The sequence below is a fragment of the Rhea americana genome, unplaced genomic scaffold (genome assembly GCF_003343005.1).
Source record: "Rhea americana isolate MKP2758 unplaced genomic scaffold, rheAme1 scaffold_97, whole genome shotgun sequence".
NCBI lineage: Eukaryota > Metazoa > Chordata > Aves > Rheiformes > Rheidae > Rhea > Rhea americana.
Genome location: NW_028187166.1, coordinates 2,549,402 through 2,569,506, shown reverse-complemented (window position 1 = coordinate 2,569,506; position 20,105 = coordinate 2,549,402). Strand labels below are relative to the sequence as shown.

At 42.9% G+C, this 20,105-nt stretch overlaps 1 protein-coding gene and 1 non-coding gene across 8 annotated transcripts in view; both read left to right on the top strand.

Annotated features, from left to right (window-relative positions):
• PRRC2B (proline rich coiled-coil 2B) overlaps window positions 1–17,475 on the top strand; it is a 49,332-nt gene extending 31,857 nt beyond the window's left edge. For 2 of the 7 annotated variants that reach the window (XM_085325323.1, XM_085325321.1), the window contains exons 17-32: window positions 1,072–1,271; window positions 2,113–2,258; window positions 3,531–3,672; window positions 4,298–4,380; window positions 5,071–5,262; window positions 5,402–5,596; window positions 6,036–6,122; window positions 7,139–7,243; window positions 7,767–7,959; window positions 9,351–9,448; window positions 10,128–10,255; window positions 11,400–11,640; window positions 13,152–13,328; window positions 14,010–14,101; window positions 14,677–14,797; window positions 15,283–17,475. In XM_085325323.1, coding sequence (XP_085181449.1) covers window positions 1,072–1,271; window positions 2,113–2,258; window positions 3,531–3,672; window positions 4,298–4,380; window positions 5,071–5,262; window positions 5,402–5,596; window positions 6,036–6,122; window positions 7,139–7,243; window positions 7,767–7,959; window positions 9,351–9,448; window positions 10,128–10,255; window positions 11,400–11,640; window positions 13,152–13,328; window positions 14,010–14,101; window positions 14,677–14,797; window positions 15,283–15,423 — 2,341 coding nt within the window. In that variant the 3' untranslated portion in view covers window positions 15,424–17,475. The remainder of the gene's footprint in view (window positions 1–1,071; window positions 1,272–2,112; window positions 2,259–3,530; window positions 3,673–4,297; window positions 4,381–5,070; window positions 5,263–5,401; window positions 5,597–6,035; window positions 6,123–7,138; window positions 7,244–7,766; window positions 7,960–9,350; window positions 9,449–10,127; window positions 10,256–11,399; window positions 11,641–13,151; window positions 13,329–14,009; window positions 14,102–14,676; window positions 14,798–15,282) is intronic. The other 5 variants (XM_085325326.1, XM_085325324.1, XM_085325325.1 and 2 more) reach the window with 5 other exon arrangements.
• On the top strand, window positions 8,243–8,330 carry LOC146584169 (small nucleolar RNA SNORD62). Its single transcript, XR_014898277.1, has one exon. It is a non-coding gene; the product is annotated as a small nucleolar RNA SNORD62 (small nucleolar RNA).
• Window positions 17,476–20,105: the final 2,630 nt, after the last annotated feature.

The window sequence follows — 20,105 nt, the reverse complement described above, 5'->3', positions numbered from 1 at the left end:
GGTTGTGACATGGGAGCAATGTGTGACATTGCCAATCCTTGCTATGCCTGAACAAGAATTTTCTTAGGTGTTAATGGAGCCTGATGAATGGAAATCAGTGCAGTGAGTTCCTAGGCTGGTGGGAGGAATTCCTCCTGTGAATATTTTAGGATCATTCCAACACGAGGGATTAAGCATTTCCTTGCAACGTCTTGTGAGGAATCTGATGTCTGACACTAGAAAGGACACTGGCTTAGCTGGACCTCGATCCTAGGTCAGTTTGACAGCTCCCTTGTTACTCTTTACTTTTTACAGGAGCTAAAAGGTGTTGGGCAGATGCACTCTATTGCATTTAAAGCACTGATATGTAGACAGTTTGTTCAGTGTTTTCTGTCCTCTTGTGACCCTTCTCCACCTCTTGAATGTGGTAATTGGCAGTCCTTTATCTGTGAATAAAGGAGAGAAGAGCTGAGTATCTGGAACGATGCATGCAGGGGAAAGGGAAAGTGGAGAAGGGGGAGGCGGTTTTTCCTTCAGTTGTGCCTCTTATCTTGTGAGTTGAACTCTGAGGGGTGATAAGTGAGTGATTAGGATGATGTATGAATGGTGGCTGAAGAGGAGAAAAATTGCTAAGAGAAACAGGCTAGGGAAAAAAATGGTGCAGTCTTTTTTCAGACTCTCTGCATCTCCCTTCCCTTCACCTGATACGTCGGTAACGTTTGTTCACTGTAAAGAGAAGGAGGGGAACTACGAAAGCAATGTTATAGGAGGGTAGAAGACACCAATATGAAAGCACTGAGCCTTTCCTGTGGGGAGAAGCTAGGCTATTAGCTTTGTGTGTGTATGTGTGGGGGGGGGCAGCATGTTGTTTAACTCATGGCTACAGGTATCATTCTGGTCATATTCTGCTTCTCCAGAAACAGCCTTGTAATGGGCTGTGTGCTGAGAATTAATATCTGCTTCAGTTAAGTAGAGGCTGGAGAAGAAGGAGGTGCAATTAGAAACCTGGCAAGGAGAGTATAACCAATTTGTTTTCCTTTTACTTCTACTCATCTTCTGGCAACAAATCTATTTTTTTTTCTTCCCTTGCAGATCTCCGGAAGAAGGAGGGGGTCTTGGCAACACCAATGGTGGGAGCAGCCACTCCATTTACAGCCTAGACAGGGCCTCCCATGCCAACGGAGAGAGTGCTGAGGGGCCGGGTAAAAAGCTAGAGAAGGAGCCCAAATCCACTGCCCAGAGAGCAAGCGAAAAGGGAGAAGCCTTGTCACAGTTTGAACTGAGTTATGGAGGTAAGTGTCTCATTTCATTTGTTTCCTTAAAGGGATAACATGTTGAACCAGGCTGATTCAGTCCAGTGCAACTTCAAATATCAAATTAGATTATTTTCTATTTGTGTATACAAACAAGAGAATTCTATTGCAGCTAAGTAGGGAAAATACCATGGAAAGCAAAGGCAGTTTAAAATTTTAAACCCAAGCTTTGAACCAGATCTGACAAAGAAGTCTCTCTAATATTTCTTTCATAGAGAATCTGGTGTTAGGGAGAAATGAGTTTATTCTGTGTTTCTGTGTAAGATGTTAAGATATTTTGGACTTGAAGCTTATGTAGTGGAAAAGAAGCTGAAAGGACTTGAAGCTTATGTAGTGGAAAAGAAGCTGAAAGAGCATCCAGATAGGGAATTGTAGTCTGAGTTCATGTCTGAGAAGCAAGAAAAAAGTAGCTGTGAAACCGTCTCCTCTTTCCATTAGGCCCTGACCCTCTTTTTTGCCATTTGTAGAACTGAAGTTTTACATTCAAAAGTGATGAGTGTGTTTTCAAAAGTGCCTATGTCTGTTTTGTCCTTGCTGATGTTTGGAAAGGTTTGAATTTTGTTTCCACTGATAACACACCTGAAGTTACTTGAGTTACCACATGGCTTGTGTTCCCAAGCTCTCCCAGCTGGAGCATGCCCTTAGAGGAAAGCAAGGCCTTGGAGGCTTTCAAAGCTTAGTTGCAGAGCTGCTGGCTGAAGTTGTTTATTTGTAGCATGCATCTTATTTGGAATACACTCTTCAAAATAATACAGTTATAAAGCCTTATATGTATGTACACATGCACATTTTTTTCTCCATCTTTCTCCACTTTGTTCAGGTGCCATCATTGATAATCGGGTTTCAAACACAGCAGAAGAGAATGAAGTGGGCTCGATGGCAGGGGAAGGCTTTATTGAGGTTCTTACTAAAAAGCAGCGTCGTTTGCTGGAAGAGGAAAGAAGGAAGAAAGAACAAGCTGCTCAGGTGAGGAGTGGGAGGCATAAAAGGCTTAGCCTTACCTACAATTTGGGCTGCAGTCAGGGAAGGGTACAGGCCCCTAAAAGTACTTGGATGAACAGAAACACGCAGTTGGTCAAAGTGGGGCTGCTCCTGTATAAGGCCCAGGAAATGTTTTGTGGCCCTGATAGGTGGAGGCAGTTAGTCTGATAAAGATGGTTAGTGGATTTCTGGCTGATATGCTTGTTTTCTAGCAGAAGTGTTAAATGTGAGTTTGGGGAAGGCTTTCTGAAGTGATGTCTTATCCAGAGCAATTTGGCACACTTAGCCTGTTGCTGGCTGGTTGTAGTTGATGGTCCGGTATGGGGCAGCAGTGGAGCATTTCTCCGTTCTCTTGCTCTGTCAGTGACATACTGCTAGAACAGGAGATGGTAGCTTTCCTGTAGGACCTTGTCATGTTTGTGGCTGAGCACTTCACCAGAAAGGAACTAATAAACTRGAGGAAGCTCTGACAATTTGTGTTGTTCATAATAGGATAAAGGAGTTGATTTACAAGAAGATATTTAAGACTGCTATGTGCATAGCTTAGTTAAATGATGTTTAGAAGGGGATGGAAATACTGGTGTATAGGTACTAGAAGACTAAATTCTGGAGGAATGAAAGTACTTTGGTATAAAAGAAGATATAATGAGACATGGAGGACTAAACACAGATGAAAAGCATCACTGGGAAATGTCTCTTGACAGCGAAGGCTTGTAGTGGCAGAGTGAATCTCATAAACAAAGTTATAAAAGCCTAGCTGCTTGGTATCTTTAAGATTACACTGAAGACAGCTTGTGAACGGGCAGTGGGAAGTCTTGCAATTGCAGAAAGATGTGCTTCTTTCTCTCTTCAGTTCTTGGCTCTGTGAAATAGCCATCTCTCTGTATTGTGAAATTATGAATTAATCTTACTTTACCTGGAATGCAGGGGGGAAATTAAGCAGAAGCAAATCTGATACAGTGTTAATTTTACTTTGCTTCATTTCCTGCCTCYCCCCGGTCTGCTGATGATGATGCCAGCTTTCTTCACATTCCTATTAGATTGAGGGAACTTCACAACATAGCCACAGAGCCCATTTAAAAGCAAAAAAGAAAAGGATGGGTGGGAGGCTTTATTTCCTCTATACAACTTTGTAACTTTAGTTGGAGGCTTTTCTAATGACAGCGTTTAGAAATCCAGGGATCCAGCTTGCCAGGAGCAGGTCATACGAACCTAGTTTAGCTGCAGGGTTTATGGCTTGTGCCTTTTTTCTCTCAGGCACCAGCTAAGGCCCGTGTCCTTCAGTCTCGCATTCCTCCTCGATTTGCTAAGAAGCAGAACAGCATATGCTTGGAGCAAAATGATGTAACAGTGTCTGGAAACAGCCTGGGTACAGAGATCTGGGAGAGCAACAGCCCAGGTAAGTTTGGATCTGTCTGCTCTAGAGTGTTTCACATGGGTGAGGAGTCCTCCGGCACACAGAGGGAGGATGAGGTGTCTGCACTTAAGGGGAGAGAGTCTTCCCTTGTCTAATGCTGGAAATGGGAAGGGAGCTAGCAGACATCTGGGGTTGTGCCTGCTGGAAACAGTACTGTTCAATCTTCCTCCTCATTTTAACCATGTAACTTTCCTAGTCTATTCCCTAGGCTTTTTTTTTTTTAAGATCAAGATCCTAAATGCCATCGTCTAGGCCTATTGCTAGGTTTACTTTAGCTATTTTTACTTTTGTCTGTTTTCTCATCCTCTAGCACTGAATAGTTAGCTTCTCATTTCTTTCTGTCTCTGCTCTTTCTTTCTTCTGTTGTCTTCATGTTCCCTAAGAAATCTCTCTTCTTTGCCCTCTCCCTTCCCCCTCCCTGTACCCTGTCTTCTCTGTGTTGCATCATTTCTCAGCTGATGGGGGAGCACTAGCTTTCTGAGGTAGTAAAAGTATCCTGTCTCATGTCCTTAAAGAGAGAATGAATTATATGTAATACTCATAGTGTACAAGGTGTGCTCACAATTCTGTTTCAAGCATCCGAACCCTGCCCTCCCTTCTCTTCCAGCCCTTTCCGTTCAGTCCCCTGGCAGTGATTCCTGGAGCAAGCCTGTAAATGCCTTTAATGGTACTGAATCTAGTTCCGCTGAGGTAGGTGGCACTTAATCCGCCATTCAGGTATTTTTTTGTGTAAAATATTAATGTAGGTGGCTCATGCTTCTCATTGCTCCAACTGTGCTTAGCAACTCTGCCAGCTCTGCTTGTGCAATTTTAAACTGGCTGTCTGCAGTTCTGATTTCAGCTTCATGCTGCTCTGACCTAGAGGGCCAAATGCTGCTTGCTTTTTTACCTGTTAGTRTAAATCTGCAGCAACTGTGTTGCAGAGCTACTCCAGGATTATGCTCTTAACTGTGAGCAGAGTGTAGTCCAGGATAGCGGAATCCTGTAGATCATGTTTGTGCCTCATGCCTGCGAACAGTGTGTAGTTGTAGCCTTGGCATGGGGGAGGAGGGGGCAGAGAAGTCCCTGAATGCTTTACCTCTTGAGACCGGAGTTCAAATCTGGTTTGGGTCACAAGTGAAATGAGTTTGGCAATCTCAGCCTAGCTGCCATGTGGGGCACTTTTCCTGTATTTTGAAGCCACAGTGGGGCTGGCACAATGGTTAGGCCATCTGAGTTGCATAGAGCTAATGCAGCAGGCAAAGTGTGCTGCAGGTCAGGCCCAACTCCTTTGCAGTTACCTGATAGTGATAAAAGGGGATGTGGTCTTGCTGGTTTTTTTCCTTCTTTGTGGAGCTGGGTCGGAGTCTGGGGCTTTAACACATTTCGTGCTTTGCATAGCAGGGTTTTAAAGGCAGCCAGGGGGATAGTGGCATTGACTTGAGCGCGGAGTCTCGGGAATCCTCCGCTACCTCCTCTCAGCGCAGTTCTCCATATGGCACCCTCAAACCAGAGGAGATGAATGGGGCTGGCCTGGTGGACCCAAAGCCCGACTGCCAGAAGGAGCAAGTTCAGAAGCAATCTGATAAAAAGGTAATCTGGATTTGCAGCCAAGCCAGAGCACGTAGTGAGAGATCTTATGAAGTGGTTCTGTTGTTCTTGATAGCATTTTTAAGGCTAGAGATTGGGTTATTCAGACGTTGTTTCTCAGCCTCTCTGCTTTCCTGTTAAGGATTCAGATCAAGGCTCAGGACAGAACAAGGAACACAAGCCTGGACCAATCGGCAACGAACGCTCCTTGAAAAACAGAAAGGGTTCGGAGGGAACGGAACGGCTGGAAGGGAATATTCCCCCTGTTAATGGGGTGGAAATTCACGTGGATTCTGTACTTCCTGTCCCACCCATTGAATTTGGAGTAAATCCTAAAGTGAGGATTGCATTTAATTTTATCTTCTTGGTGATTTGAGCTTGTCGAGATGTGAAAGGTAGTTTGAGACAGGATTATTTAGGGGAAGCTTCCGGCATGTGCACTGTAGATTTGCCTTATAGATTTCATTACTGACACAAACCAGGTACTCAAGATGTCTTGGCAGATATGTATTGCTGTCTTGGAAATACTGTCCAAAGGACCAGCTGGGGTGGTAACATAGTAAAGGACAAAATTACAGCCTTGTAAGCCTGTGTGTGCCCCTGGGGGTTGCCAGCTGCTGAGTGCTGAGAAGTATCTTGTTCTCTTCCAGCAAGGCTTATCAGAATACAGTCTTTTTTTTTCTAGTGTCATGATTCAGGCTAGAGTCATTAACCATGAGAAGCTGGTACATGGCCCTCCGGCCTGGATTTGAATGGCATGTGTTGTGTTTTTTCAGGACTCTGACTTTAGTTTGCCACCTGGTTCTGCCTCTGGCACTGCAGCTAACCCTGTCACCAAACTGCAGGATGCCTTGGCCAGTAATGTAAGTTTGTTTTGGTTTTGGTTTTTGGTTGTGGTGGTGGTTGTTGTTGAGTGGGGGGTTTTGGAGGGGGAGAGGGGGAAATATATTTTGTTTGTTTTTTTGGCCTTGATTCATCTGCATCTCTCCTTGGTTAAAGCTCAGACGTTTCCAAGCAGAGCAAACGTGTATCTTTGTGGTTGACTTCACACTTAGTGCTTAGGCATCATACCTGGCTAAAATCGTTAYTGGAAATCTGTACCTCAGAGGTACCTTGATAAAATGAGCCTTATCTCAGAAGTGATACAGATAAGGTGACTCCATTATCATTCAGTGACCTGTGTAAAGAAGTTTAGCAGATTTCCTGAGCTCACCAGTCTCCTCTGAGATGCAAGGCCAGAGGAGAGTGCTGGTAATGGATGTGGTACAGATACAGGCRTTTCAGGCCCAAACTGCCAGCATCCTCAGAAGGTCTCACCTGCTGCAGTAAGGCAGAGGGCCTGTTAAACTGGGCCCTTACAAAGGTTTCCAGCTTGTTTCAGTCACTAAGTGTTATGTTATTATATTAAAAAGAGTGTACACATTGAAAGCCCAACTTGCAGCTCAGTTGTGGACAGTGATGAGAGAATCTCAGAAAGCTTCTTTTGAAATGTCTTGGGCTTCTAGATTTTCTGGAGGGGTCCTAAGGAGTCTTTCTCTTTGAAAGTGCAAATATTCTCTGAAATTCRTGTAAAGTCTAAGTATGGAAGGGGGGAAACGCTTCTGTGGACTGGAGTTACTAGATGAAATTGATACTTGGAAGCTGCTGTGACTCGCAGGACACGAGGGGTGTCATTGCACTACCAGAACTTCGTTTATCCCAACCGTGGAACTGATCATGGTTTGATGCTTAGATACTTAACTCCTACAGTGCCACAAAAGATTGAATCCTTTGAGATGTAGTTACTAGAGTTGCCTACTGAGACCCTGTTAGCCTTGGTATCTCTTGGAATTCTTGTAAGAGTTATAAAGTATTCACCACTTACCAATCCCTCTTTCAGGCAGGGCTAACGCAATCCATTCCCATTCTACGAAGAGATCATCACCTCCAGAGATGCATTGGCCTCAACCCAATGTCCTTCCCCACCGCAGACCTTACWCTTAAGGTAAGTAAGCTGTTATGTGAGCTTAATGCTAGTTATCTGCTCGACCTGAGTAACAAYGTAAAGAAGAGATCCTTCTCAGAGGGACTTGTTAGGCACTTGCTGAATCTTTAGTTGTGTAAAAATTAAGAGTATATGATACTCAAAATGGGTGGAATGGGATGTTTTTGTCTATCCTGGATGTGAAGTCCTCAATAACTGTGGAACGAGTGTGGCAGGATTTCCTGCTACAGGGGCTGTCTCAGTGGCTGAGTGTGCTGACAGGTCAGTGATCCTAGGTGCTTTGCTGTCCCTGACAGTTCTAGGATGGGAAAGCCTCAGCAAATGCCAAAAGGGATTGTTTTTTGTGATGGATGCTTGCCTATTGGGAATTGATGTGAAACCTCCTGACCTGAGACGTGCCAGCTTTCAGCTGTGACTAGCCCAAGTTGGACTTGAACTGACAGTTTACAGATGAGCAGCTCTAGGCCTCCGTATTTTCCTCCCCATTTGAACTGTCTGTAGTTATTGCCCTTCGTTTCCATAGATGGAGTCTGCTCGTAAGGCCTGGGAAAACTCTCCTAGTTTACCAGAACAGAACTCTCCAGGAGGCGCAGGCTCAGGCATCCAGCCTCCTTCCAGTGTCGGAGCTTCCAACGGTGTCAGCTACAGCTCTTTTGGCGGTGTTTCTATGCCTCCTATGCCTGTGGCATCCGTAGCACCTTCTGCATCTATTCCAGGTACCTGCAAACTGCAGCAGCAGTATTTGCATTGTCTGGTTGGTGCATCTACTCTCTCCTGTGAATCCTCCTTGGATTCTCATAGATGATAGCATGGTGGGAAGAGCCTCCATGTAAAGTATCATGACTGGTTGGTATTTAACAGATCCTTAAAAAAATTTAGACAGGACAGAAGGGGACCACTTCCACTATTTGGAGACTATTACTTGAATTTTATTGTTACAATCTCAGCACGAGGCTCGCTTTTTACTTTTGGATGTATCTATACCTGTGCAGTGGCCAGGCTCTGTGTTGTCYCAATAGATCCAGCTGACCCTTCACTGAGCGCTCAGTAGGATAGAAGGGAATTGAAGTAATCTATGGCTGAGAGACTTCAACAATACCAGCATTAACATCAACTATTTCTGTATCCATTTTGCTATTTGAGACTTCTCTGTATGTCACAGGTTTTATTGTATGTCACAGTACTTTCTGCTTTTTTCCTTGTCGTAACAATAACTTGTTTTCAGTGATAAATGTTTGTATAATTCTGGGAGCTGGAGAATTGCTGCCGTCCTTAAATTATAGAGGGCAAATTTAAGCTCAGTCAGGTTAGATGATGTGTGTAATCAGGAGCATTTGGGATGAGGAAAGAAAATGCATCTGGATTCCTTGATTCTCAGGTCCCAATGGATCCCTCATGCATTGCCCTTCTCTCAGCTGGAGAATGGAGCAGAATATATTGCGCAGAAGTGATAATAAGCGGGTAGCTGGGGGGACTGCTTACCTCATTTCCGCTTGGAAAACAAACTGTTTCCAAGCCAGGTGATTTTTTCTAGCCCTCCCTCCATTTTGTCTTGTGCTTCAGATCTGTGCAGAACCACAGGAGTGGCATAGCACTTTCTTCTTGGTGCCCACTCTTGGGTTAGATGTGGCTCTTAGATCTCTCATGTGAAGGTCTCAAGCCCCACGTTTGCTCTTGCCTTCCCTTCTAGTTGTAAAGCAGTGCAGGTCTGCAGATACAGAAGCAGCTTGGAGTACAGCCCACTAATTTCTGAACTGCCAGTCTCTTKTGACTGCTGTGGAAAAAGAAAAATGAGTTTACGTTTAGCCTCTTACAGTAGCAGGCTTGCCAAAGCATGCTCCTCTGGGGCATAGGGACTGAAAAGTAATGATAACTTTCTATATATTGGGCTTCTGACTTGGTATGTGGACTTGTAAACTTTACTGGCTATTCTGAATCGCTGTTATATGTCTATGTTGACTTCCTGAGCTGGTAGCTAAGAGATGGGAAATAGGCTTGACTGACCTTCAGGTCTGTGTGCAGGGTACCTTGTCTGTGTCCATGTTCCCCCCCTTCTCTCCCCCCACTCTGGTACCTTGAATTATAGCCTGGCTTTTATGATGTTTAGGTAATCATATTCCACCCCTGTATCTGGATGGCCATGTGTTTGCAAGTCAGCCCCGCCTGGTTCCTCAGACAATACCTCAGCAGCAAAGCTACCAACAGGTAAAGGAGAAAAGCAACTGGYTAATGGTTTTTCAAGAAGTCTTCAGGGTGATATTTAAGGAATGGGGAGTTGTTTATTTCTCTGAAAGCCCAAAGGAGCTTAGAGGTGGCTCCCCTCAGATTCCTTGAATGCTTCTGCTCCGTGACTGTCACAGGTTAATGAAACTGAAGGGAGGGAATGGCATTCTTCTTTTGCACTGATGCGGTTGGACTAGGTTTAACTGAAGAAGATGCTGAGAAGTCTGGGTGAGGTAGAGTGACTTTCTATAAATTTCCCAACCAAACAACAGTGGTGGGCAGTCTTAGTAGTCTTAGTAAATAGGCTACTAAAACTTGATAACATTGGGAAGAACCGCTTTGGGGTAAGAGCACAGGCAAATGAGAGCTGGGATCATCAGTGTCAGTAAAGGGTCTGTTCTCTGTGTGGAGTGTGGGATGAACATCCCAAGAGTGTCCATTCAACACTTCTTGCAGGCATCAGTCTCTCTTCTGTGAGTGCTTATGCAGTTGCTTCCCCAGCCAATGTTTTGCTGTTTTGTGGAATGAGGCAGTGGCTGGATAAAACTGCAGTGTAGGTAATTCTCATGGCAGATTGACTGGCTGAGGAAACGGATGGGTTTTTAACAGCCTGGGATAGTTTCTTGCTGCTTTACCTCTGTCATCTTGATTTCTTCTACAGGCTGCTGCTGCTCAGCAAATTCCCATTTCCCTCCACACATCCTTACAAGCTCAAGCACAGCTTGGGCTGAGAGGTGGCCTGCCTGTTTCCCAGTCCCAGGAGATCTACAGCTCCATACAGCCCTTCAGGTAACTACCTCCTGTTTTTCATTTTCGTGTAGTCCAAACCTTTATGTTCCAAATGGCCAGGTCCATAGATCAGATACTCCCCACTCCTCTTCTCCTTTTGCTGATACTCTGTTTCTTTCTCCTCTTAATATTGCCAGGGAGGAGAGTGAGGGTGTCAGATCACATGAGGCTCTTTATAGGTTGCTTCTTCATAGGGCGATGGCAAAGACCATCTTTGGAAAACCACATTCAGTAGCAATGCTTACCCTCTCAAAGGGGAAAGAATCCAGAAAGGAGAGGTTTATGGKGTGGAAAGTAAACTTTCTAATGAGAGACCCAGAGCTTAGATCTTACTATATTTGACTTACCACTGGGGAGAAGGTTGACAGTTTGATCAGAGGCGAGTACCTGCATAGGGAGTTTAAAGAAGTTCTTTTTTATTGGATATAAACTACAAGACAAGACTAGAATAAATGACAGCACTCTTGGAGAAATGAGTAAGATTCAAATTAGAAATCAACACAAGTATCATAACAATGAGAGTATCTGGCCACAGGAGCTGCTTACTAAAGTCAAAGGAATGAAGCACCCACTTTAGAGTAAAATAGAATGCTGCAGTTGAGGCACATGCTGTTCAGCTGGCTGTGGGACTCAGTACTCACTTTCCYGCATGAGATGAGTGATCAGAATAGTTCTTGTAGGCCTCAAAAATCTAAATATTGAGACTCTAAAAGCTTACTTTTGTTTGTGCTAAAGCCAACTGAATCTTTAATTTCCAATTTCTTTTCCACTTGCAAAATTGCTATAGATTTCTGGTAACCTGGATCCTTCCTTACTACGAATCCAAAGTCTGTTGTGTGGGATATTGGAATTTAAATGTCAGTAGGACACATCATTCTGTTGACTACTCCTCRTGCAAGGACATGGTTATAAGGCCTTAAAAATGGAAATAAAAGAATATAAAACCCTACAACAAAAATGGAAAGTGATGCTGAAGCTTTTGTCTAAACTATCAATTTAGTAGGTGTTCTGTCTGAGAACTGCTTGCTGACTACAGGCCAGATACAGCTTGGGGGTGTGTGTGTGTGTGTAGCCTCCAAAGGTTTACTGCATAATGACATAGACATGTTTKTTTGTTTGTTTGTTTGCTTTTTTTCTTCCCCAGGTCTCAGGTGTATATGCACCCCAGTCTGTCTCAACCCAGCACCATGGTCCTGACAGGAGGCACGGCTCTAAAGCCTCCATATTCCGCCTTCCCAGGCATGCAGCCCTTGGAGGTGGTAAAACCCCAGTCTGGGTCCCCCTATCAGCCAATGAATGGAAGTCAGACGCTGGTTTATGAAGGCCAAATAAACCAGGCRGCTGGTATAGGAGCCTCCCAGATGATGGACTCTCAGCTCACACAGGTGAGGAGCAGGGCTTACAAGGTGTCCCCTTGTGCAGGGCCATTCACAACCACTTCTTTTTGAAAATAGGTTGAAACTGGTACTTATGATGAGTCATGTATTTGCATGACTCAAAATTTTTGTAAAGAGGCAAAAGACTCTGAGAGTCTTTGTTCTATGAACCATTGTTTCAAACATGCAGCACCTTACTTAATAAGATTCTTGCTAATTACTTGTCTGTCTCTACTGAGATGACATTTTGTTATGAATATGTTCTCTCCTCTCAGTATAGTCGTTTAATGCATGATCAAAACCTGCAGTGCTTCCGGAATAGGAGGGCACGATACTGTTGTGATAGTTGTCCTAAAGTTGTCACCTCCGAGAGCTAAATCTTTATCTCCTCAAGATTTAACTCAGCTTCCAGGGTATTGATGACCTTTCAATTAAAGCTCATCTGTATCCTCAATTTATTGAGTATCTAGGTCTTGTTAACAATTTCTGCTGGTATATTTGCCAGTGACTTAACAGGAGTTTCACTGTGTGTCTTGGTACAGTACAAAGTTTTGTAAAGCATGGATTGGAGACATGAATCCTGCTGTCAGAGTAGCTCTGTTCATGCGTGTGCTGAGAAATCTGTTTTGTTTCTCTGGATGAGCATGCTAGTTTTATTAAATTCAGCTTATATTTTGGGGAACATGATAAATCTGGGGGAATTACTTTTTTAAATAAAGAAGCAAGAACATAATCATTTATTTTTTATTTAAAGAGGAACTTTCCTGTTGTGACTGACTTAACAAAGAAAATAGCTGAGGAAAACAGAGAATAACTATTAACTATTAACTATTTGAAGAGATGTTTTATCTATCATAAGCTGGTAACTTAGTCTCTCATGCATGGCTCACCTGGCAAAGCCTTAAATTTTTAATCACAAAGTGGTGTTACAGAAGCTCTAAAATACAAATATTGTGAGGACAGCCAGATCAAGTCAAAGGGAGCAAGAGGCCATTAAGTCCTGACCTGCATTTTTTTTAGTTGCTATTAATCTCTACTATCGTCAGTTCAAACCTTATTGCAGAACACAGAGCTGAGATCACCATCACTTTCTCCAGGGGTCCATTTTCCAAAATGCATTGTCATAAAAGTATAGCAGATTTCTTGGTTTGGGTATCGAGGTGCAAACAAAACATCAGCTATCTTGACAGTGCCATCACCACAAGAGAGCTCATCCATCCAGCGAGTGTAAGGAAGACTGAAGAACTGGGTGGAGGTTTCAGGCAAGAAGAAAAGACCATACCTGAGTACAGTTGTGTTAAATCATTGCCACATTAAAAGACCAGCTGATAGGGTGTTGGCAACACTATCAGAATATGCATTTCATTTTGAAAGTCACTCTTTAATTTATGTTTATTCTATGCCTTATTGCACTGCTTTTAAAACTCCTTTTAGTAATGCTGTGCTTCCAGGATATTAGGAGGGAGCGTGTCAAACCCAACACTGCTATTAACTAGTAAATGTATGTACTTTTCTCACAGCTAACAATGCCTGTGCCTGGCTCCCAGCTTCCTCTGCCCCGCTATGGCTCTGGCCAGCAGCCCCTGATCCTACCACAGTCCATCCAGCTTCCTCAGGGGCAGAACCTGTCTGTAGGAGCTCCCCGAAGAATCCTCCCTCCTGGATCTCAGCCTTCTGTTCTTGCTACCAGCAGGGAGGTAAGGATGATCTTCCACATGCTCATCTTGGCATTCATTAACCCCTCCCCTCACACTGAAGTTTCATTCTTGACCCCGCCTGTTAAAGGGGAGATTGGCTTGTTGGGTATCCTTAAATATCAAAGCCAAGGATTAGTGTTAAAGTGAAGGAGCCCTTTTCCTCTTGCCTCCAAAGCGCAGGCCAGCAGTCCTTCAGGTTTTGCTGCTGCTCGTCATTCTGTTTCCAGGGAGCCACATCCTGCCTTGATCCAGTTTGGAGTCTCCAGTTTTATTACATGTTTACGCAGGTTTCTCCAGAATGCTTGAGGGGTGGTGAGCTCCAGATGCAGTTGGAATACTGCCCAGATATTTCACACTGTTGTGAAGCTTGTCCGTTTGAGTAGGTATATTAATGTCATGTCTGGTTTGATGGATTCGTATCATAAGTTTGTCTATTCTAGGGGAGAGAGCACAGCAATTAACTTCCAGGTTCTAGATTTGCTTGTGCTGCTGGCTTGTTGATTTAATACAAACAGACCGTTACACTTATAAGCCCCATTTTCTTCCACTTGAAAAATGTTTCTTCTTTTAATGGGCATGATGGGTAGAAGGGCAAAGATTTGACTTAAAAGTTTATTTGAGGTAATGGGTAATCTGTGAGTCTGTGAAAGATAATATGTTCTCACTAATTTTCCTCTGTAGTCCTCCCAGATGGAAATGAAAGGGTTTCATTTCTCCGATGGTAAACAGAGTATGTCCTCTGGAGGGTCTGTACCATCACCACATACATACAGGTAAAATACTGAAAAAACTTAGCCTCCTCAGTCAGACTGTGGAAGAAACAGTCTTTGCCATTTGCAGTGACATGATGCACGCGTCATCCCTCTACAAGATCTGCTTGGCTTTTCACATGTGGAATGTGCTTATGATAGTCCATATACTTTTATGAAATTGTATCATCACGATTTTGTGTTTGTGTAGGAACTTTGACTTTCCTCTTTGTGCCTGGGGGAAGTGTATGAAGTTACTTATTTTCTGTGCCTTAAGGGCAAATTGGAATTGGAATGTGCTCTTGCCTGTTCCTTGTCGAGGTAGAAAAATTGGAGATTATTGAGTAATGATTTAGTTCCTGCAGATATGAAGATGAGAGGGGCTGTCTAGATAGTTGAAAGCTTTAGGCCACTGAGCCTTTTGAGGTTTGCAGTTGCTTTATTTTTTCTTCCTAACTAACCCATGTGTTGTCTGTTGGGCTGGGGAGCTCACTAGTCCTCACAGTAAAAACTCAAGATGTGTCTACTACTGCTTTGTGCTGTCTTTTTTTTTCCCCCTCTCCTTTTCACGTGTGAATAAGGTTCTTGTTCCATTGTAGAATTTACTCCATGAATATTGTCGACTCTTCGATTTCCAGGCCTAGCTCTGCCAGCCCAAGTGGGAAGCCATCTGGACCAGCAGTTAGCATGGGCTCCGTGCAAGGACACTATGTACAACAGGTAACAAATGTCAGTACTCTTTGACCCAATAGTATCTGCTCTTTTGTACCATCATGTTTCTGTCTTGTACTTTAAAGGGTGGCAGAAAGACCTGTGCACCAGAACTATATATGGGAGGTGTTTTCCTTGTGGGGAGGGAGAGTGAGTTTGTGTATGTGGGTGGATGTTACACTGAGCCAAAGAGTAATGCTGTCTGATTCGAGCTCAGGAGAGATTAGAGGATTACCTGTGTTACATTGCTTGTTACACTGCTTATGTTATTTGCTGTTGAGGTTTGTATGGGTTCTTTGCATTGTCAAGCTTGTGAGTCACTTTGAGATCCTTATGTGTGAGATGTTTTAGGCAGTAAAGTGTGACAGAAGAGAGGGAGTACCTGAATTCTGGAGCAAGTGTGATGTCTTACGTGAATGGTGATCATGGTCTGTTTTTTATATCTGACTAGAGGTCTCTGTGCTAGCTAATGCTTTGTTTCTCTATGTCAAAAGGCAAAGCAACGGGTGGATGAAACTAAAGCCAATCTGGGAGCAGTAAAGCTGCAAGAAACAGCCTCCACGAACCAGATGAAGCCAGTGCGCACAGGAGCAATCAAACCTCAGGCAGTAAAAGTGGAGGAAAGCAAGGCGTAGGAGCACCTCTGGTGCCCAGCTGGTTCTGCTGGCTGAGAGGCACTACAGCTTAGACTGGACCCCACTGGATCTCCTGAAAATCTCRCCAGATCTACTTCCCACCCCACATTGACTGATTACAGTGACATCATCCAAGCCCCTCTCCCAACAAAGCAGTTTGAAACAGTGGATATGACATTGACTTGCTTGCTTTAAAACAAACCAACCAAGCCCCATGTGACTTTTAAGTGGCTCTAGCCATTTCTGCCCCGCCTCATCCACAGGTAGCTGTGATAGCTCACTTGGCAAAGCCCATCCTTCTCCTTCCCTACTTCTGTCTCAGCGGAGTGGCAACTGGGGGAGAGGGGTTAGTTTGAGGTTTTTCATTTTAAAGGCAGCTGAGGTTTTTAAGAAAAAAAAAGCTATATCTTTGTTTATAGCAGAACTTTTATATGTTCTCTCATTTTTTCCCCTTTCTGCCTCCCACCTTCCTTCCAGAAAAGAATTCCCTTCAACTAAAATATTCTGACAGAACTCCGCTTAGTTTTGTATATGGTTCTGTGCTACTTCAAGAATCACAACTCTTCTAAACTGAGTTGATTTGAGTATATTTTCCCCACATGATTTAGCCTTTCAGGTTACTTGATTAAGAGAAATACAGGACAGTTAAGGCATTCATTTTTCAGTATTTTTGTTTCAAGCTAGAAGCAGTGCTTGCATTAGAAGTAAATGTGTACTAAAGGTATATTGTAAATCAGTGCATTACTSTTGAAATTTGCACCACTTTAATTGTAGCTTTGGGGTGCCTTGTGCACAACAAAATGTGACATTTTCGTTTTAAGAAAAAACACCGAATTTCTGTTGCAAGCTTATCTGAATCTAGTTTTGTTGTGGGTTTGGGATTTTTTTTAGTGACTGTCAAACATGCAGCAAAATGTAAATCATGGATTTACAAAATGTAAACTCTGTTAAGAAACATCTCCTCACCTCACATGGGTCAGAAGAGTTGGCTAGAGCCAACGGGTCTGTATGGACTACTTTTTGTAGTTGTGATGTTCTCTTATGCTCCCTACCTTGGCCGCTACAATTCTTTGCGTCTCCTGAGACTAGTTCTGTATTGTGTTCCTCCCTTGGGGCTGCTCTCCTAAGCTTTGCTCTTCTCCTTTTTTTCCAAGGTCTTGCTTTCTGCTCCTCTTTCTAATTCGCAGCCTCTTGTAAAACTTGCATAGAAACGCATCAGTAAGGGAGCTCCTCTGCAAAGCAGCCATTTTAGCATAYGAAGAAGCTCCTTTTTTTGTGTTGGAAGCACGTGGTTACAGAGGCAGTTTGGAATCATCCTTTTGTTCTTTCCCAGCTGAACAGCAAAGGGTTCTTTCCTTTTGGTGCAGTTGCATATAGTGTGTATACAGCATTGCCATCTTATGCTTTCTCAACAATATTTGATGCTATATGAAAGGAAGGTCCTGGGGGAGGGGACTGGGTTTTATTTCTTTGGTTGTTTGGTTTCGAGATATGTGTGTGTAGATTTTTAGGATGGACTTACAAGTTCTTGAAAGTGCTTGGAGTCCTTCAGCTGAAAGTAGTCCTAAGCAAACTCAGCTACTTTCAGCTAACTTGATTTGTGTTGTTTAGCTCTTTCAAATCATAAAGTAGGCTGGTCACTCTGGAATGAGGGAAGGAAAACTTCATTTCTGCAGTAGATGATAGCTTGCTAATTGTCTATCCCATCTGCCTCTGCTAGATGGCAGCAAGTCATTTGTTGGTGGTTCCAAAGAAGATATTTTGAACAAAGAATGTATTTGGGAAAGGATCTGAAAGGTGTTTTTGTTATTTTGCTTTTTTCCCCTTTCTGGGAAAGATCCTTCATAACTTTTAGAGATGTATTTGAAGTTTTAAGCTAGGTATAAATAAGAATGTTTATACAATAGCTTTAAAAAGAGCTTAGAAACCTAAACTAACTTAGACATAGTAACGTCCCCTCTCCACAGGTGTCCCCATTGCGCATGGCAGAGAACCCAAAGGGAAAGGGATAGGATGGTACTTTTAAGAAAAATAAAAGCTCTTTTTCCTCTCTCTTGTTTTGTGGATTTTTAACTTCAGAGCAGGGTGTGCCAGTATCTCTCTAGCATCCTCCAAAGTACAGGGTTTAAGATTCAGCAAGATGTATTTCCCCAGCCTTCAGACATCTCCCAGACCAGCCTCCTCATCTGCTAGGCCTGCTCCCAAGATTTTCCAAAGATTGCTCCATCAGGAAGTCATCCCACTTTCTTTTCTTCCTTGGAATATCATGAACAATAGAATTGTCTTTTTTTACTTTGTTATCTTTCTGCCCAGCTGGCCCTAGCTAATACTAGCCCAGAATCTAACTGTAATGGCTACAGAGACTTTTCCAAGCCCACCCCATCTCTTCCCTACCCCTAGACACACTACTTAAGCTTTACAAAGACACTAACCTCTTTTCTCCCACCTATGACTTTAAAGTGGTCTTGGAGGAATCAGGTTATTGCTCGATGCAAGATATTGCAGTCCCTCTGGTGTAAATGCCATCAGAACTACAATACTTCCTGTTGAAAAAGGTCACCCTTCTTTCTCTTTTATCTCCTCCATTTCTTCCCCCAACAGAATAAAACACTAGAATTTATTTATACGTATTTGATGTTGTAGGTCTAGGTGAAAAAGTAATTGTTTCACTGCTCTATTTATATATTATGTCTGAATTACTCTGTGCGGGAAAGGCCAAGAAATGCATGTGAGCTTCATTCCATTCCTCAATTTTGCGTGACTGTCAGCTGCAGTTGGCAAGACTCTTTTACTTAATGGAGTTTTGTGTGATGGAAAGCAGTTTTAAAGCTCAAATTTCTAAGGTGCAATATCCTTCTTTGGCATATGTTTTTGCTTGTCTGTTTAAAGCTAACACAAGGTTAGTGCAGTTCGTGGTGCTCTTCAGTCAAAAGGAAAGTCTCTGATCCTTAAGATGCATAAATGTAAAGGGTGCTAGTAGGTAGATAAAATTCTGCTTGGGGAGGAGGAGGATGGAGATGTATATACATGGATATGATTTATGGGAGGTATTTCTGCTTGCCATTTCCACTGTTGAAGGATATCACCCTAGTGATTTATTCCTTTGCTGCTGTTCCTTTTCCTTTGGCTGGAAATCAGCTACCAGGTTCCTTCTGCTAGGAAAGATGCAGTGTGCAGTGGGAGGGAGAAGTGGAATCCATATTTTCAGTAACAATGGGTGAAGCAGAAATATTCAGAGGCTGACTTTGCTGCTCTTTGTTTAGATCATTCAGCACAAGGTCTGGAGCACATATGTAACTTGTTCTCTTACACACAGTGATTCATGGTCTCGCTGCTGCATTCAGTGCTGCTTTCTAGTTCAGCCTACTTTTAGCTCTTAATTAAAAAAAACAAACTTGAGGTTAGGGAAGGAAAAAAGAACTAAAAAAATGCTCCAATATATTTTTAAATGTCAAGTGGAAGCAGCACAGTCACTAGTGAAACAGATATTGTTATATTTCATAATTCACTCTTGGCTCTGCCATGTGACAGCTACACCGTAGTCAGTAACTCTGAATGTGTTTGCAGCCCATTGAACTTCATACGTGTTTGTGTTCATGCAGAGAGGCACTCTGTTTAATAATTTCCTTGCAAGAACGCTGCAAAGCTATAAGCTGCCCTGTGGTTCCCGTGTATTTATAGATATATAGTAAAAAAATGAGCTTAGCACTTTGGCTATGACTCACCTTTTGGCAGGCTACTATATTCACTTTCAGGCGAGCACCACTGCATGCCAAGATCTGTTCTGTTGCATTTTATTAACCTTTTGTTTTGCTTCTGACTAGTTAAACACATTAGTTCTTTGTAGCGTGGGTTATTTTGGACATATGGCAGCCCAGTTTCCATGTAAGAAAGATTTGCTTGTAAGAATTTACAACAGGCATCAGAATATTCTTAGATGTGGCCCATCAATGAGAGATAAGCATTTTGCAGAAGCAGTGGAACTGCTGACTCTGAAGAGACAGCACTAGTCCAACTACACTTTTTTTTATTTTTTAATTTTAATCCAAAAACCACCAGGCTTTCCTGGTGGCCATGGACACCCTCCTGGGTTTGATGAGTTCCTCAAGATGTCTGCAGCCATAACCCTGACCAGTAGCCCTGGGAATCACAGCAGCAGCAGTGAGGCACTCGCTCTTCAGCATGTCTCAAGGCATTGTCCTTAGCTGGAATTCTTTCTCTGGTTCTGTATAAATTGCATTTGTTGTTTCTCAAGGGGATATTGTACTCCTTAAAGCTTTTAACCTCATGACCTGTATATTAAATTTTTTTTGGCCTTTCCTCTTTGTCTTTTCATGTAGACCAGATATTTGAAAGGGCAGACGATGGATAATTGTGTAACGTGCAACCTGTTTATATTTTTTGGAAACTTTTACTTGGACCGGAACTTGAATCACGGAATCACCAGGCCAGTTGCGGCACACTCTTTATTGCCCTTTTTCCTCGTTTCAGTACCTATTGTTTCTCCTTTCAAATATGTGATTGTATTAGCTCTTTCCATATGAAAGAATTCTCCTTATTTAAATAAAAAAGTAAAAAAAAATAAAGCAGATTATGCTTTTCTCAAAAAAGCAGGCCCCTGTCTGGTTGTTTTGCTTAAATACAGAAAGACAAATGCTTTATGGGCTTGCACCTATCATTAT